This window comes from Parasteatoda tepidariorum, chromosome 6 (genome assembly GCF_982258835.1).
Source record: "Parasteatoda tepidariorum strain Cologne lab strain chromosome 6, Ptep-v5.0, whole genome shotgun sequence".
NCBI classification, from domain to species: domain Eukaryota; kingdom Metazoa; phylum Arthropoda; class Arachnida; order Araneae; family Theridiidae; genus Parasteatoda; species Parasteatoda tepidariorum.
In genome coordinates this window covers 57,584,162-57,600,121 of record NC_141760.1, presented here as the reverse complement: position 1 = coordinate 57,600,121, position 15,960 = coordinate 57,584,162, and the positions used below count along the sequence as shown (strand labels likewise).

At 28.6% G+C, this 15,960-nt stretch overlaps 1 protein-coding gene across 1 annotated transcript; it reads right to left on the bottom strand.

The window, feature by feature from the left end:
• Nucleotides 1–4,094: 4,094 nt before the first annotated feature.
• On the bottom strand, nt 4,095–15,194 carry LOC139427290 (zinc finger BED domain-containing protein 5-like). Its single transcript, XM_087166850.1, has 2 exons — nt 14,451–15,194; nt 4,095–4,208 (listed from the first exon to the last, which is right to left on the bottom strand). Exons 1-2 carry the CDS (start codon nt 15,192–15,194, stop codon nt 4,095–4,097), a joined length of 858 nt encoding a protein of 285 aa, XP_087022976.1.
• Nucleotides 15,195–15,960: the final 766 nt, after the last annotated feature.

Here is a 15,960-nt window from a genome sequence, read left to right as displayed (position 1 = left end):
TTTCTTTAACTAATAAATATTTATCGATTGTTGTGGAAAAATTTTTCATTTACGCGATTTTCATAATATCCCTCTTGACTTTATTAAAAATAATAGAAATAAAGAAAAAAATATATATAGAAAAAGATTAGGTGTTGCCAAATATAAAACTTCGACATTTCATACCGATATTTGAAAATATATGTAGAATAAAGAGAAATAAGAATTGTTTCCTATATGATCTGTTAACAAGAAAAAATTACTTCTAATTTATTAATTCTTATTGTGTCTCGCATTCTGCCTTTCTAAATGCAATATTTTTAAGCACAGTTATTTATTATTCAAATCCAGCTATCTTTTTTATTTTGTTAAAATTAACAAGTTAATATAATAAACTTAAATAAAAGTATAATAATTTTATATTAAACAAATAAATTTTAATCGACTTTTCAGGAAAAAAAAACTTTTAAGAACATTCTTGAGAAAGGTTTGTACCCAATGCCTCTAGTTCTGAGAGAGAAAAAAACGATTTTGCGCGTGGGCATAAACTGCTTTTTTCATAGAACATCTTCAATGCGTAATAACTCTCGGCGAGACCGTTTTTCCTTATTTTTCATTTGTCAAAACTTAGTAATCCTTAAAATACAACTGCTGGCAATCCAATCGTAATTTTTATTTAAAAAAGTAGAAGAAAACGATTTGTACTTGATCTTCAATTATTTCAAACTTGATGAACGAGAATCAACTACAGGGATTATCGAGCGTAGCGAACAGGTGACGGTGCCTCCATGTAGAAAACAAGGATACATAAAAATAAATTGTGTCGAACAACTATTATCAGTAAGCGTATGATTAATATTTAAAATCGCCTCTAAAAAGGGACTGTAGAAGCTGATCAATTGATAAAAATTTATCTGCTGCAGTCAAGGTATAAATTATCGTCACAATCTGAAAAACATTTAATATATTTAAATATTTGCATGTTTACGAACTATGATCTGTTTTTGATTTTTTTTTAAATTAACCTCAAACTTTAACCGGATTTTAATAAATTAATTCTAAAAGAACTGCACTCTTTAAAAAATAGGTATGAAAATTGGATTCGTTTTGTACTATGAAAATTGCCAAGTCGATTCGGCAGCATGAAATACTATTTCATTTTTCGCCAGTTTATGGTTAAAAGAGCTCCACTTAGTTCTAATTACATAATCATTCAATTTTGTCTAAATAGTTATGCCTTTTCTAAAATATTGATTTGCAAATTGACCGTAAATTTAAAACTATATCAACAGTTTAATTGGGCAAACAAATAAAATTTCGGTTCTCTTACCGTTATTTTCATATTTCAGCCATTGTTTCCTAAGATTTAAAACACAGCACAATTTTAAAATTTGTTAATCCCAAAACCCCTTGTGAGAAAAAACAATGTTTTTAACTCATGTATAGGAAACATTTTGTAAATGACGTTTGAAAATGGATAAATGTGCGTTTATTATTTTGTATTGTCATGTTTCTTTCATTTTTCTACAACTAGGGAACATTATTGGAGAATGAGTAATTTTTCACACAATGCATTTTTATTTAAATCTTATATCGACTTCATAGAAGAAAAAATCGGTAACTTTTTTTAAATCATGCTATAACTTTTGTATTTTTTCCTGCTTGAAATACGATGCTATTTTTATTAACACTTGAATTGAAGTATGTGATGAATGTAAGTGTAAAGAAAGATTGAAACAGAGAAATTTAATGTTTAATTTTGTCTAATTTGCTATTAAAAGAATTGAGTTTTAAAATAAAACTCAATAACGCAATTCTGGTTTTAAATAACTATTCCGCTATTTAATTGGTAAAGGCAATATGCAGTAGAACATTTTTTTATTTATGTCACATTTTATGCTAGAATAAATAGTGCAGACCCTTGCCACACATGAATGATAGATTTGCTTTTTTTTAGTAAGCAGAAACTTTTGTTGGAGGGCTGTCCTTGGGTGGGGGAGGGATATGGTTTCCGCAGAGTCCGCGGGGGGTTATGCCTCAGCCAGGACAGAAGCCGTACCGACTGTCATTTTGTGTAAATTGGCGAAATTCTATCAAAGTTAAAAGAAAGGCAACCCTACAAGACCCGACACTTTATATTTTCTGCCATCTATCGGCAGGAATCGAAAACACGTCTAAAGTAAAAAATAAAAAAACAGCGCCATCTGTGTATTGCATTTAAAACAGTTTTTTTTTCCTTAATGTATATAAACTATTTTAAAAATAAATATAATACTGCATGAAAAAATATTTTTGTTATGCGAATAAAAAATAAATATAATTAACATTTTGAAAGTATAATTTTTATTTTTATCTATATTCTGTATTATCAGCTTAGAGAAAAAATTATTTGCTTAATATTTTGAAGTTTAATTAATAAAAATATCCAAATGTATTTTTATTATTTAAAAACATATTTTGAAGAATAAAATTTCCTAAGCAATTATTACCTTCAAGTATTGCTTAAAAGTTTACAGAAAAAAAATGTTACTTACTTTATTGGACTAGACGTTTGCTATAGCCAATCAGAAAATTTAAACACGATTTTTTTAAAATTCAAAATTCCTAAGACCATTTAAACTATTTTGAATCCAGTTTTTAAGAAGTAAGTGATTAAACTAAGATATTAAGTTTAAAATGAACATTAAAATAAAAAAAATAAAAAGCAGTTTATATAAATGAAAAGTTTACTTTTTTAAATGGTATACATTCATTATTACAAAATACTTAAATTGTAATAAAAGTTAGTAAATTAATGTAATAAAAAAGCATATTTCATTAAAAATCCTTGCTCTAAATTCAAGATATTTATAATTTCAAGGAGGATATAAGCAATTTACAATATTTTTTTCTATTTATTTTCTATAAATGGATTTTGTTATTTACATGAATTTTGAACTTACCAATTCATTTTTGTTTTAAAGAATGTTTAAAAAAAGAATCATAGTCTGAAAAAAATTCATGTTAATTTCATTTGGTTAATTTCATTGTTCTAGTTATAAGTATTAATATTTATTCTTATTTTTAAGGGAATATGTATTCAATTTTTCTTGAAAGTAACAAATATATTATATTTCGAGTTAAAAATTATACTTCAGAAAATGATTTCAAAAAGAAAAAATTAAAAAAAAATAATTATATATATTTATTTAAAAATTGTTATCAAATTTAAAATGATTATTTTTTTATTAAAAAATATAATAGGTAATGCCACAGAAAGTATATTTAGATTATAATAAAATAATAAAATTCTAGTTTTTAATATTCTATTTAAAAAATTAGCAGTTTTCAAAGAATAATAAAAACTGTTTTTTTCCTCTCAAAAAATACGGTTAATGTTTTATGAATTTTTTTCCTTTCTCTCCTGATTTTTTTCAAAGTTTTGAGTTAAAAGCACATTTTTTACCAACTCTGCATCTATTCATTATTAATCAATTGTAACATTACATTTAATTAACGGTATACAGTAAAGGTCCTGTAACTAATTAAGTGTAAGAGGCCAAACAGCGGTATACAATAAAGGTCCTGTAACTAATTTAGTGTAAGAGGCCAAACAGCGGTTTTATTTTTCGGGCCTGTATAAGTGAGGAGTTATTCCGCCTCTTCCTGAAATGCCTCAAAACAAACGATAAAGGACCCTATTGTACTTGCCTTTTGCCGTTATCCTACCTAGAATGCCAGCTTACGGCCTTACGTTTGCCGTGAGGTGTGTGCTTACTGGGTCTGTTCTTTTTATCTTTCCTTTGTAATTAAGGTGACAATGGTCGATGTGCTACGAGGTTTTTTGTTTGGAATAAAATAAAATGCTGAAATAATCCTTATTTTTTTACGAAATTTGTGTCCTTAAGGAAGTGATAGTTATTTCGTCACTTTGACGAAACTTCGCTCGGAGCATATACCAGAAAATGGTTTTGTCAAAAACAAAGAAAGTTTAGTGAAATTTGAGCATCTATTTTTTACAGTGTTGTGATGTATTTATCAATCGGAGTTTTATGATTATGGTTTTATTATAGTTTAGTTTTTATGTTCTTGTTTTGTTTGTAAATGTTACCCCATAATCCATTGGAAAATCGTAGTTATTTTGCAGGCCTTAACTGCCACAAATAGTCAAAACTACTATTAAGTGATACTGACACAATTATGATAACATTTATTCTCATATCACAACCAGTTATAATGAGGAATAAGAACTATGGAAGTGGAATAGAACATTCAAATGAATTAAGGACATTTGAACTTGCTGACATGAAACTTCTCGGTTGTGAAATTCTGTACAACAAAGTTATAATGAAGAATAAGTCCAATTATAATAAAGAATAAGAACGATAGAAGTGGAATAGAACACTCAAATGAATGAAGGACACTTGAACTTGCTGACATGAAACTTCTCGGTTGTGAAATTCAGTACAACAAAGAAAAACTTTGAATCATTTCTTTTAAACATTGCAACTTGAAACCTTCCTATCTGAGAACAAAATGAGAAAAAAAAATCGTTTACTGTTCCAAGTTTATGAATCAAAAATTTGCTTGGACATCAATTATTTAAGCATTCAAAATCCTAAGAAACGACGAGAAAAATTATTATTATTATTTTATTTTTTTCTGAAAAAAATTACGCGCTGTTTTTGAAACACCGTGAGTCATATTATGCACATGGATGTTCTTTTTTTTCATTATTTCTGCAAATAATTATCTATTGAAATTTCATAACGGTAATCTCACATATTTAGAATGAATAACAAAGTGACGAAATGTTTTAGACTATATGAGAAATTCTACCAATTATTTGTTTTTAATTTTACTGAAAGAGACAGTTAAAAAATATATTTTAATATTTTAAATTACTTTTTAACTCATTTTTCAATCCTAGAAATCACTATCATTTCTTCAGCAAACAGAAGAGTACTCTAGTTTTTCACTGAAAATTTCAAATTGAGAAACTTGAACCACTGCTGAGTGTTCACTGACTGCTAAATATACTTAAATGCCAATACTGGTGACATTTAAGACACACTTTTTCCATTAAGTTTTATGAAAAAAAAATATTATTTATCTAATTGCCGTTGCTGGCATTAAAAATATATTTCAAAACGAAGTTAAATTCTGTCCCACCGATGATTATTGGTCGGCGCACATCAATAATTTCTGTGGCATTTAAGGGAAGAAAAAAACTCCTTGACCAGTAGGTAGTTTTCCGCCAAAAATTAATCAGTGAAATCTACTTGCAGTGGTCGGAAGTAGCATACTACAAGTAGTGTAACTACTGTAGTCGCTACATTTTTCGTAGTTTGTTGTATAGTGTGCTACTCTTTGTTAAAAGTAGTCTTGTGCATAGTACAATAAAAAAAAAAACAAGTTTGTAAAGATTCTTGGCAATAACTTTAAACACGCTTTTAAAGCAACAAATTTTTCAAATTTGCTAGGTTCAAACCTACGCGAGTCCGTTCATGAACGTAATGAAAATGCCCGTGTGACAGCAACTGAGCGTTACCGAGAATTACGTATTTAGAGTCAAATATAACTAATATTTAATAAAGCCATTATGAAAAATAGATTATTTGTCACTTTGGTTCACACTTTCACACTCGAATGATCATTCGTGAAATTTTGATGTTGTTTCAAAAGAAGGGAATACATTTTCGCTGTACTTCATTTCTTGGAAGCAAAAAATCTGAAACGCTAACAAAATTGCAAATATTTGATAATTTCCTGGCATTTGATAAATTAAATATTTTCAGTCAAGAAAGGCATGAAAAGTTATAGCTTAACTAAACGAATTAAAAATGAAAAACAGCATTCAGAATAAAAAACTGGCTAACGTAAACATGAATAAATATTTCTTAATAATTCCTCAAGTGAATTTTTTATTCAAAACTATTTTGAACATAAGTGTACATTTAGTTCTGCAGCAAAGTTCGTCTTTTTTAAAGTAATATAGTAGAAGTGAATTTGAACTATAGGCTTATGCCAAATGGTACTGAATGTAATAATTTTTTATTTTTATTTTGATATAATCAAATTCTAAAAGTATGTTTTGCTCAACCTGATGCCAAAAAACCTCCAAGAAAGTCATCAAATAATAAAAAAATGGAATTGCTTTAGCTTAATTAGGTGCGTCTGTACATGGCTTTCAATGTTGTGCATGATTTCTTAGTGTCGATCAAAACAAGATTTATTGATTACATACTTTTTCTAACCAGTACAGAGAACGGGTATACAGCTACGAATACAATGAATATAATTCGAAGTAAAGAAATTGCATATTTCCAAAATATAAACTAATAATTATTTATACTTATAAAAACACAATAAAAAAATTTGGATAATACGAATGCTGACCACATATGTCTGATTTTTCTGAGAAGAAAATTAGAACAAAATGAAAACTGGAAACGCATAGTTCTCAATAAGAAACAAACAACTGTAGCCAAATCAAATTTATCTTTATAACACGAAGAAAATTATATTTTTTTAATGAATAGTGAAAAATAAAAGAAATCTTTCGCAGAGTTACGAAAAAAAAAAACATATTTTATTGAGTTATACAGATGCTTAGTTGCACAGTCGTTGCTAACTTGATTAGAAACTAAACATAAAAGAAACATAATTAGTTTATTTCTTCTAAGTAATGTGTTTAAGACGACGTTATTTGGATTACGTGAAACAGAAAAATTAGTAGTTTTGACTTTCTTAAAGTTCTTTTCTTTTATTATAAATTAACATAAAGTTTTAGGATTACTTAATTTAATAACTATATAACGAATATTGTGCTTTATAGAACATTTTAAGTACAAAAAGTATTTTTTGACAGTATGCATCTGTTTGTGAATTTTAAAATTATTTTCATTGCGATCACATATTTTTAGCAAGCAAGAAAGGAAAAAAATTTATAATAAAACAAATGAAGTGTTAGAAATTACTCGGAAAAAATGGTTAAATAACAATTTATTCAAAGGTTATTTTACCAATTATGATGGTATAAGATGGTATTTAAACTGTTAACTTTGAGAAAAACCGTTTATTAATCGCTCAGAACTTATCAGAACTATTGCACTAACTATAGGCCCAACTAATGAAGCTACTTATTTCTATGCAGCAGGATACATTTTATAGCCGAGGGGCTAATATGTCAGTCTTATGACGGACAGAGCGGGGATTCGAGTCTCAACGTTGAAACCACAATATATTACTTTCAACACAAAAAGAATATGCAGTATCCTGAATTTTCTAATTTGTGCCCCTGGACTATTAAAATACGATCCTTCCATCCACGTATAGGTGGAAGCAACATAAAGTTGATTAACACAATAAAGTCTAGTATTTCCATCTGCTACGCTAGGTGAAACAACAGATAAACCGATTCCTCAGTTCATTAGATGAAAGACAATTCAATAATAATCTAACTCTATTGCCCATTACTTAAAAAAAAGCATAGCTCCAATGTTCAACTATTTTTTTATGGTTTTGAAACCATGCTATTTGTAAATGGTTAGAAAAAAAACGTATAGTTTTACATTAATGGTTTAATAATCATACTAGCTGTAAGTGGTTTCACGACCATTAGGGAATAAAATGTTCGTTACAGTACTTTACAGTTAATTGGGTGGACAGACAGCTGTCAGTTATTTTACGGAAATTTAAGAAAGAAAATTCTAACAGTGTGAAATGGTCGGGAAAACTAAAATATCAATAACTAAAATTTAAGTAAATAAATAAATAATAAAAAAATTAGAATAATAAAAGAAATAATAAAAAAATAAATGGACCATCCTGAATAACTTTTGAATTAATGGCCGGATCTTCACTTTCTGGGACTCATTCTTATTGGTTCGAAAGGGGGACCTTAAATATGCTCATTTAGTTGTGAAGACGACATTTAAATTGTAAAATCAGTCCCTTAAATGTTCTTTCCTAAACAAACATACTTTTTTTTCGAGGATTCAAATATCTAGTACACAAAATAGGGGGGGGGGAGGTATTAGCAATCTGGGAAATATGGTTCCAATATTTAGGAGATAAAATCAGGAGAGCTGTCGAAATTTTGGAATCAGTACTTTTTACGTATTTCGCGTTATCTCGAAAATTTTTTTAGTGAATCAAAATAATTTTGCTTAAATTTATATAATTCATTAATCCAAAAATAATTTCATGCAAAAATTATTTTAAATATTTTCTTTTATTTTATTTTAATGTAGTCAAAAAATTTTTAATTTGAAGGTGCAAATTTTTTTTTTGCAATCATTTTAAAGAACGTAATTTTACATGGTAAAATGCAAAATTTGAGCAAATTCACTCAAATAGTTTCTGAGAAATCAAATTTTGCAAATATCATATTTTTAAATTCTTATTTCAAAACTAGTTTCTTCCACGTTAAGACTCCATGTTAAAGGGCACAAGAAAATTCACATATAATGTTTTCGATAAAAGCCGTTAGCGAAACACAGGATGTGATAATTTTTTGATATAATGTTTTGATGTACAATGTTATTGTTTGAAAAATACTTTTTTTTCTAAACCAAGGATATAATAAGTGTAATCGAAGAAATGACCAATTTCAACAAGCAAACGTAGATCAGAAAATGTCAGATGTTTATCGTTTTTATCAATCAAATCCTGGCGTAGCAAGCGATATTTTTAATTGTATTGCATAGCATGCACTCTGGAGTACATACTATGCAAAACAAAATATTCTGCATCGGATCTATAAGATTATCTACTATAGGATTAATCTACATCTTTATTTCTTTTCAGATAATATCCTAAAAATTTATATTATCTTTCGAGTTAGAATGCTTTTTTGTGAAAATCATTACACATTTACTCAACTGAAGCGAAACTTGCATAATGCGAACTTTGGTTAGTAAGGATTATTAGTTTTACCCCCTAAATGTCAGCACACAAATAAGAGATCATGGTATACAATAGAAATAAAAATATCTCATGATATGTTAATGCAATAGATTCTGTTTGATTAAACTGAATGATAAATGCGGTATTTTATTTTATAATCGGCGTTGAACAGCCAACCAGATTCTGAGCTTATGACTATCATTGTTCAATTCCATAACCTTGTAATTTTTAATCCAATCCAGATCGCCTGGTTTATGCATTGGGGAAAACTAGCTTTCGTAGAGGAATTTTTGATGGAACTAACAGGTATTTGAGCTACACTAAGAGGAAACCACGAAAACCTCTCACGGGAAGTGAGATGACATTGGAATTCTGACCTAAGATCCGTCTAACACTGAGGAGTTTTACGTCAGAACTGTGGTCGGCACGAGACACGTGCGTAATTCGTATCAACCAGCTCCCACTAGAATTTAAACCTGGGTCCCCTGATTGAGAGGTGAAAGCTTTATCACCTTAGCCACCGTGGCTTTAAATGTGGCATTTATTATTATCATTATTATCTTCACTTGCGTTTGCCTACTCTTTCCCCCCAAAATTATTTAACTATTCCATTCACATGTTTACTATCGGCTATCACAGTGAAAAAACCATATATACCTAAGCATGTTGAATACTACTGTTCACTTAAATTTATGTGTTATTTCTTCATGAACATTACTTAACATTAACATTACCTAACATTAACATTACCTAGCATTGATATTACCTAACAGCATATATGGCAACGTTACTTTTAAAAAGTAACGAGTAAAAGTACAAGTATTTTTAAAAAAAGTAACGAGTAAAAAGTAAAAAGTTCTTATTTTAAAAAGTAACGAGTAAAAAGTACAAGTAAAAGTACAGGTATTAAACAAAAAAAGTAACGATTTAAAAGTACATTTCTAGGAAATCGAAAATACAAAGTAACCTAAAATTTTATTGAATAATATTCTTATGTTCTTTAATGTTTTTGAAAAATTGTAGTTATTTATTTAATTATTTTTAATTTTGAAAATTATGGATTTATTTTTAAATTCGGAAGAATATTATAATATAATTTTATAATATCATCGTAAATAATTTTAAAATCAAATATAATTTTAATATCAAACTTTTTATGAATTTGCACGAGAAAGAAATTTTATCTATTGATTTTAATTTTTTGTTTACTTTTATTTATTTAAATTACCATTGATTTAAAATTATTTTACTTTATAGAAACGCGTTTTAAAAGCACAAACATAAACAAAGCAAACACGGGGTTTCAGAAAGCTTTGTGATCTTTGAGCTAGTAAAAAATAATTGAATGTGCAGTATAAGTTGAAACAGTACAGCCTACAGTTTTATTTGTAACAATGGCTAATGCTGAAGTTATGCAAGAAAATCATTTTCCGAACATTTCTGCCTAACGGAATAATTAAAATTTGTAAACGAATTTTAGTATCAGCGGCTAAATTAATACCTTCGAGTTTTCAAGAATTAAAATAGTAATTATAATAGTTTTCAGTAGCACAAATAGTTCTGAAGTTCTTAGAGATTTGACTGGGCATTGTTTGACAAGGTCGGGCATAAACATAATTTTAGTAAAAAATTTACTAGGTAAAAATGTATTTAGTAAAAAATTTATTAAGACAAAAATTTTATTATTATTGATTTCAATAAGAAAATTGAAAAACGTAATAACAAAATCCAACATTTTTTTAATTAAAATGTATTAAACAAATGCATAAAACTCGAAAATGAATGAAAATAACTTGCTAATTAATATTTTTATTCATTTTGCAAAATAATTGCATTTCGAAAGCAAATTTTTTTTTTTTAGAAAGTTTACTGAGTTTTAGAAAAAAGTAACGATTTCATTCGACATTTCCGTTACAAATACTTGTACTTTTTCCCTAAAAAAGTAACGAAAGTACAAGTAAAAGTACTAAATTTGAAAAGTAACGAAGTACAAGTAAAAGTACGTACTTTTTACTTGTACCGGCGGTACAAGTAACGATAGTAAAAGTACTGCCATATATGCCTAACAGTAACATTACCTAACATTAACATTGCCTAACATTGGCATTACCTAACATTAACGTTACCTAACATTAACATTACCTAACATTAACATTACCTAACACTAACATTACCTAACATTAACATTACCTAAACTATTACATTTGTCCGACAAATATTAATACGGATTTGAATAACAGCTTTGCATAAACTTAGTACGACCACAAAGAGTTAAACAATAGTAGATATATGAATAAGATTGAGTATGAATAGCATATGCTGCTTCAAAATATAATCTTTTTCTTATTAAAAATCTTTTATGTATAAAGTATATAAAGTTTATATAATTTCTGAAGAACTATAAATTATCACTCATTAACTAGTTTTATTTCACCCAAACATACGCTGAAAACGGAAGCGGTAATAATACAGTGCACCAATTTAAACATACGAATATTCATTATTTCTACTCTCTCAACAACCTTTCACAATTCCAGAATAACGAGAAATTCTTATTAGGCCGAAGATGAATAGATCAAAGTACTGAGCCACGAGGGATTGTTCTTGGAAAGTACTTGAGAGGATATCTCTTTAAGAAATGACAAAGTACAGATCCTTGCCGTAAATATACTAATGCTTTTTGCGCGTAGTTAAATGTTGCTCCGACTGTTTGAGTTTATACGTAACCTTAAAATTCTGAGGTTTTCACAGAAAATAATTAAATTTGTGTTTTAGATGTACACAGACATTAGATAATATAGAAATATGAAGTATGCTATTATAATTTTTCCACACAATTCAATTTTCTTAATTAATAAATTATCTCAGGAACAATTTTATTTAAAATATTTTTTCGATTTTATCATTAAAAATTATTTTAGTGTTCTGCCATATAAACAGTTGTTTTGCAATATAAACAGTTGCCATATAAACTTTAATTTTTTATTCAATTGAATTGTAAGATTCGACATATAGCGATATATGTTTATATCAATGTATGTTTATATTGGTATTAGAGGTTGGACTGAAGATCCAACGGGCACCTAAAATCCACTCAGTCCTAACACCAAATAATTATTGAAAATTACCATCACCTAATTACCATTTTAAATTACCATTGAAGTAATAGTTACTAATAGACACTTTGGTACATGGGATGAGATCCAGAGTTTCGAGTTACCCAATGATAATATAGTCAAAAAGTAAGCCAAGTAAATAAGTCAATCTAAGTTAATGTTAAATTTTAAATGAACTGGTTACAACTTTATATTAAAAAAAAGAACATCAGAATTTAATGTAACTGAAATATTTTTGACGCAATAGTTTGACCTTTTGACACAATAGTTCGATCGTTTGACACAATAGTTTGATCTTTTGACGCAATTGTTTGATTGTTTGACACAACAGTTTGATCGTTTGACACAATAGTTTGATCCTATCTACGGAAGAAGACCCCGGAGTTAGTACAATATAAATGTTGCACTAGAGCGAAAAATATTAATAAGCGCAGCACGAGTTATATCATAACTAGGCAATTGACTCGACACAGTAATGAAGGGAAGTACGGTCTTATTCATGGTTATTGCAGTATGGGGCAGTATGTTTATTGCATAAAATCGATAAAATACGTCTTTTTTAAAAAAAAAAAAAAAAATTTGTACTATTTAATAAATTATTTATGGAACGTTGGACGCAGAGTAATAAAGTTTATTATTATAAAATGAAGATATTGTGATTCTAATAAATTGTGAAGTTTATATAATATTACACTAACAAATAATTGACGCTAACAAACTACTAGTTATAACACCAAAGAAACTAAAATGGGTTAAATGGTTACTGAAATAGCTTAATAGCTTATGTTTAAGAAAAGTATGGGCACAAATTTTTCATGCAACAGGGGGAAGAAAAAAACTAAAGTAATTATTTTGGGTATTTAAGACAGTTTATGATCATTTTATTTACGAGTGATTAAACCGTAATTAGAAAAAACGTTAAAAAATAATTTTCATGATATGCTTTAAACCAGGGCTTCTTAAACTTTTTTATATAGCGACTCCCTTCAAGCTTAGGAAATTTTAAACGACCCCCTCCTCCATATAATGAAATATATATTAACCGTAGATGTAGATGTAATATCGCACTATTTTACAATGTAAATAAAATAAGGATTAAAGAATACGTACCCATCCATTTCACATATACATAATTGGAAACGTTGACGGGATATCGGTCGTAATAAAACACAATAAATAGAATGACATAAAACTATATATATATATTTATTCAATAGAAAAAATAAACTTTTGTAACAATTTTTTTTATAAGAAAACATAAAACTATATCTATATATTCAATAGAAAAAATAAACTTTTGTAACAATTTTTTTAATAAAAACATATTATTAACATCAAACAATATTAATGTGACGGATGTGATTGTTTATTTTTACACAAATAATTAAATCTAGGCTCAATTTGAGTTAGTGCAGATCGTAATAAATTTTCAACGTTTATTAAAGTTGAACGGTATTTTGATTTTATGTAAGTTAATGTGGAAAAGGCTGATTCAATTAAATATGTTGTACAAAATGGCAGTAATTTGTTCATTGCCATTTCCGATAGTAGGGGATATTCTGATTTGATTTCTATCCAAAATTCATGCACAGGCACTTGAGAAAATCTAAGTCGCAAGGTAGTATCACTTGTTAATTCGGCAAATTCTTCTTGTGCTTTTAAGTTTAAAAAATTAATTTCATCCATTTCAATTGAAAATGGATTGCAAATCCATTGTTGTGTATCGATATCATTGGGAAAATACCTATGCATGTAAACTTCCATATCCTTCAAATGATTAACTATAATTTTTGTTATAGGAGTATCTTTTTCTGAAATATTGTTACTAATTATATACTCGTCAGTAAATGGAAACATTTCGAGCGATCCACTTTCCACTCTGTTCTTCCATATAAGAATTTTTTTAACAAAGGCCTCAAGTTTATTTTTTAACATAAACATATTAACGCAGACTCCCTGCATTGATAAATTCATATCATTGATTTTATCAAAAATATCTGCCAAATAGCATAGCTTGAGAAGCCATAAATTATCTTGAAAATAATCGGCCAAATTAGAATTTTGCTCTGTTAGAAATATAAGAACTTCATCTTTTAAAGTTAATAATCGTTTCAAACTTCGACCTCTTGATAGCCACCTAACTTCAGCATGTAGCAATAAACTTGTATAATCCGAATCCATATCAATGCACAAATTTTTAAACAATCGACTATTAAGTGCTCGACTTTTAATAAAGTTAATGATTTTGACTGCATCAAAAAACACAGTGTTTAATTCTGGTGCAATTTTTTTAACAACAAGTGCCTCTCGGTGGATCATACAATGTGTAAATGTAATATGATCATTTCCAGCTTTAACAAATGCTGTAAAACCAAGATCTTGTCCGGTCATTGCTGCAGCACCGTCCGTGCACACACCAACACAATTTTTCCAATTTAATCCTTCTTTTTCAAAAAACTCATTTACTTTTTTATATATATCTTTTCCACGAGTATGACCTTCCAGAGGACGACAAAACAGTATATCTTCATGAATGCTTCCCTCATAAATATATCTTACAAAAAGTAACAACTGTGCCATTTTTGAAATGTCTGTCGACTCGTCCAGTTGTATTGCAAACTTTGAGCTGTCTTTAAGCCTCATAAGAAGCTGTTGAAATTGATCATTGCTAATGTCTGAAATTCTTTTGGACACAGTGTCATTTGATAATGGAATTTTACTAATTTCAGCAGCATACTGTTTTCCATGAACAATTTCAGACATTCTTATAGCTGCAGGTAGTAAAAGTTGCTCTCCAATAGTAAAAGGCTTTTTCGTTTTTGCTATCAAATACGAAACTTCATACGATGCCAATAGATATTTATCATTCAAAGTAACATACTTCTCCAAAGTGTTCTTTTCTTTATTTGATGTTTGCAAAAGACGCTCAAAATATTCTATTGGCTTTTTTGATAACGTTGCATGTTTAGTATTCAAATGTCGTTGCAGTTTTGACGGTTTCATGCTTTCTGCAGCCAAAACTTCTTTGCAAATTAAGCACACTGGTTGTTCTTCATTGTTGTGAGAAGAGCATGTGAAGCCATACTGCAAATATGATTCGTCATATTTTCTTTTTTTTGTTTTGCTAGAAGTCGGATTTGAAGCACTGCAACTTGGTTGTGACGGCGTGGCAGACTTATTAGTTGGAATTTTAATTAGCCATTTATCCATGATGGTTAAATAATAATAAATAATTAAACAAAATGTAGTTGAACTTTAACGTAATAATTAAAAACACCAACTGAAAATTACACAGTAAATACACACATGTCACTACGAAGACAAAGCTGAGTCCAAACTGAAGTACAAACAGAAAAATAACTACACTCGAATCTTTACCAGTGCAATGACAACAAATTACGATCAGATCAACCCCGACGCATGGCGTGTTCAAAGTGTGCAGCGCACAAAGGCACCGTATCACAAAGACGCCGAAAAAGAAGCTTTCATTTAATTTTTTTTAGTATTCTTTTATAAAAATAATATGCCGATTCGCCTAGCCTAGCTTGATTATACTTCCGTATTGTATGTGTAAGCTGTAAGGCGACGCGGCGTCTGGGTACTTATAATCACTAAGTTATCTTGCAAACACTGACGCCGGCGGCCAGACATCAATGTCGAACGTTCAGTTGAAAATCGAGGAGCGCGTTGTATTTATTATTTTAAATGCTACTTCCATATTTTCATTTATAGGCCCTACATAACAGTTTTGCATTGCCACTTTTTTCAAAAAATAGTTATAATAAAACTACAATAGTATTTTGTATGATTTTTATTTGTATTTATATTTGTACGTAGTGTGTATACTAATTTTAAAATTTTATTTATAATGATTGAAAAGTATCAGATCTTTGCGACCCCCTTTCAGTAGTCTCGCGACCCCCCTGGGGGTCGCGACCCACAGTTTAAGAAGCCCTGCTTTAAACAATGTTAAGGG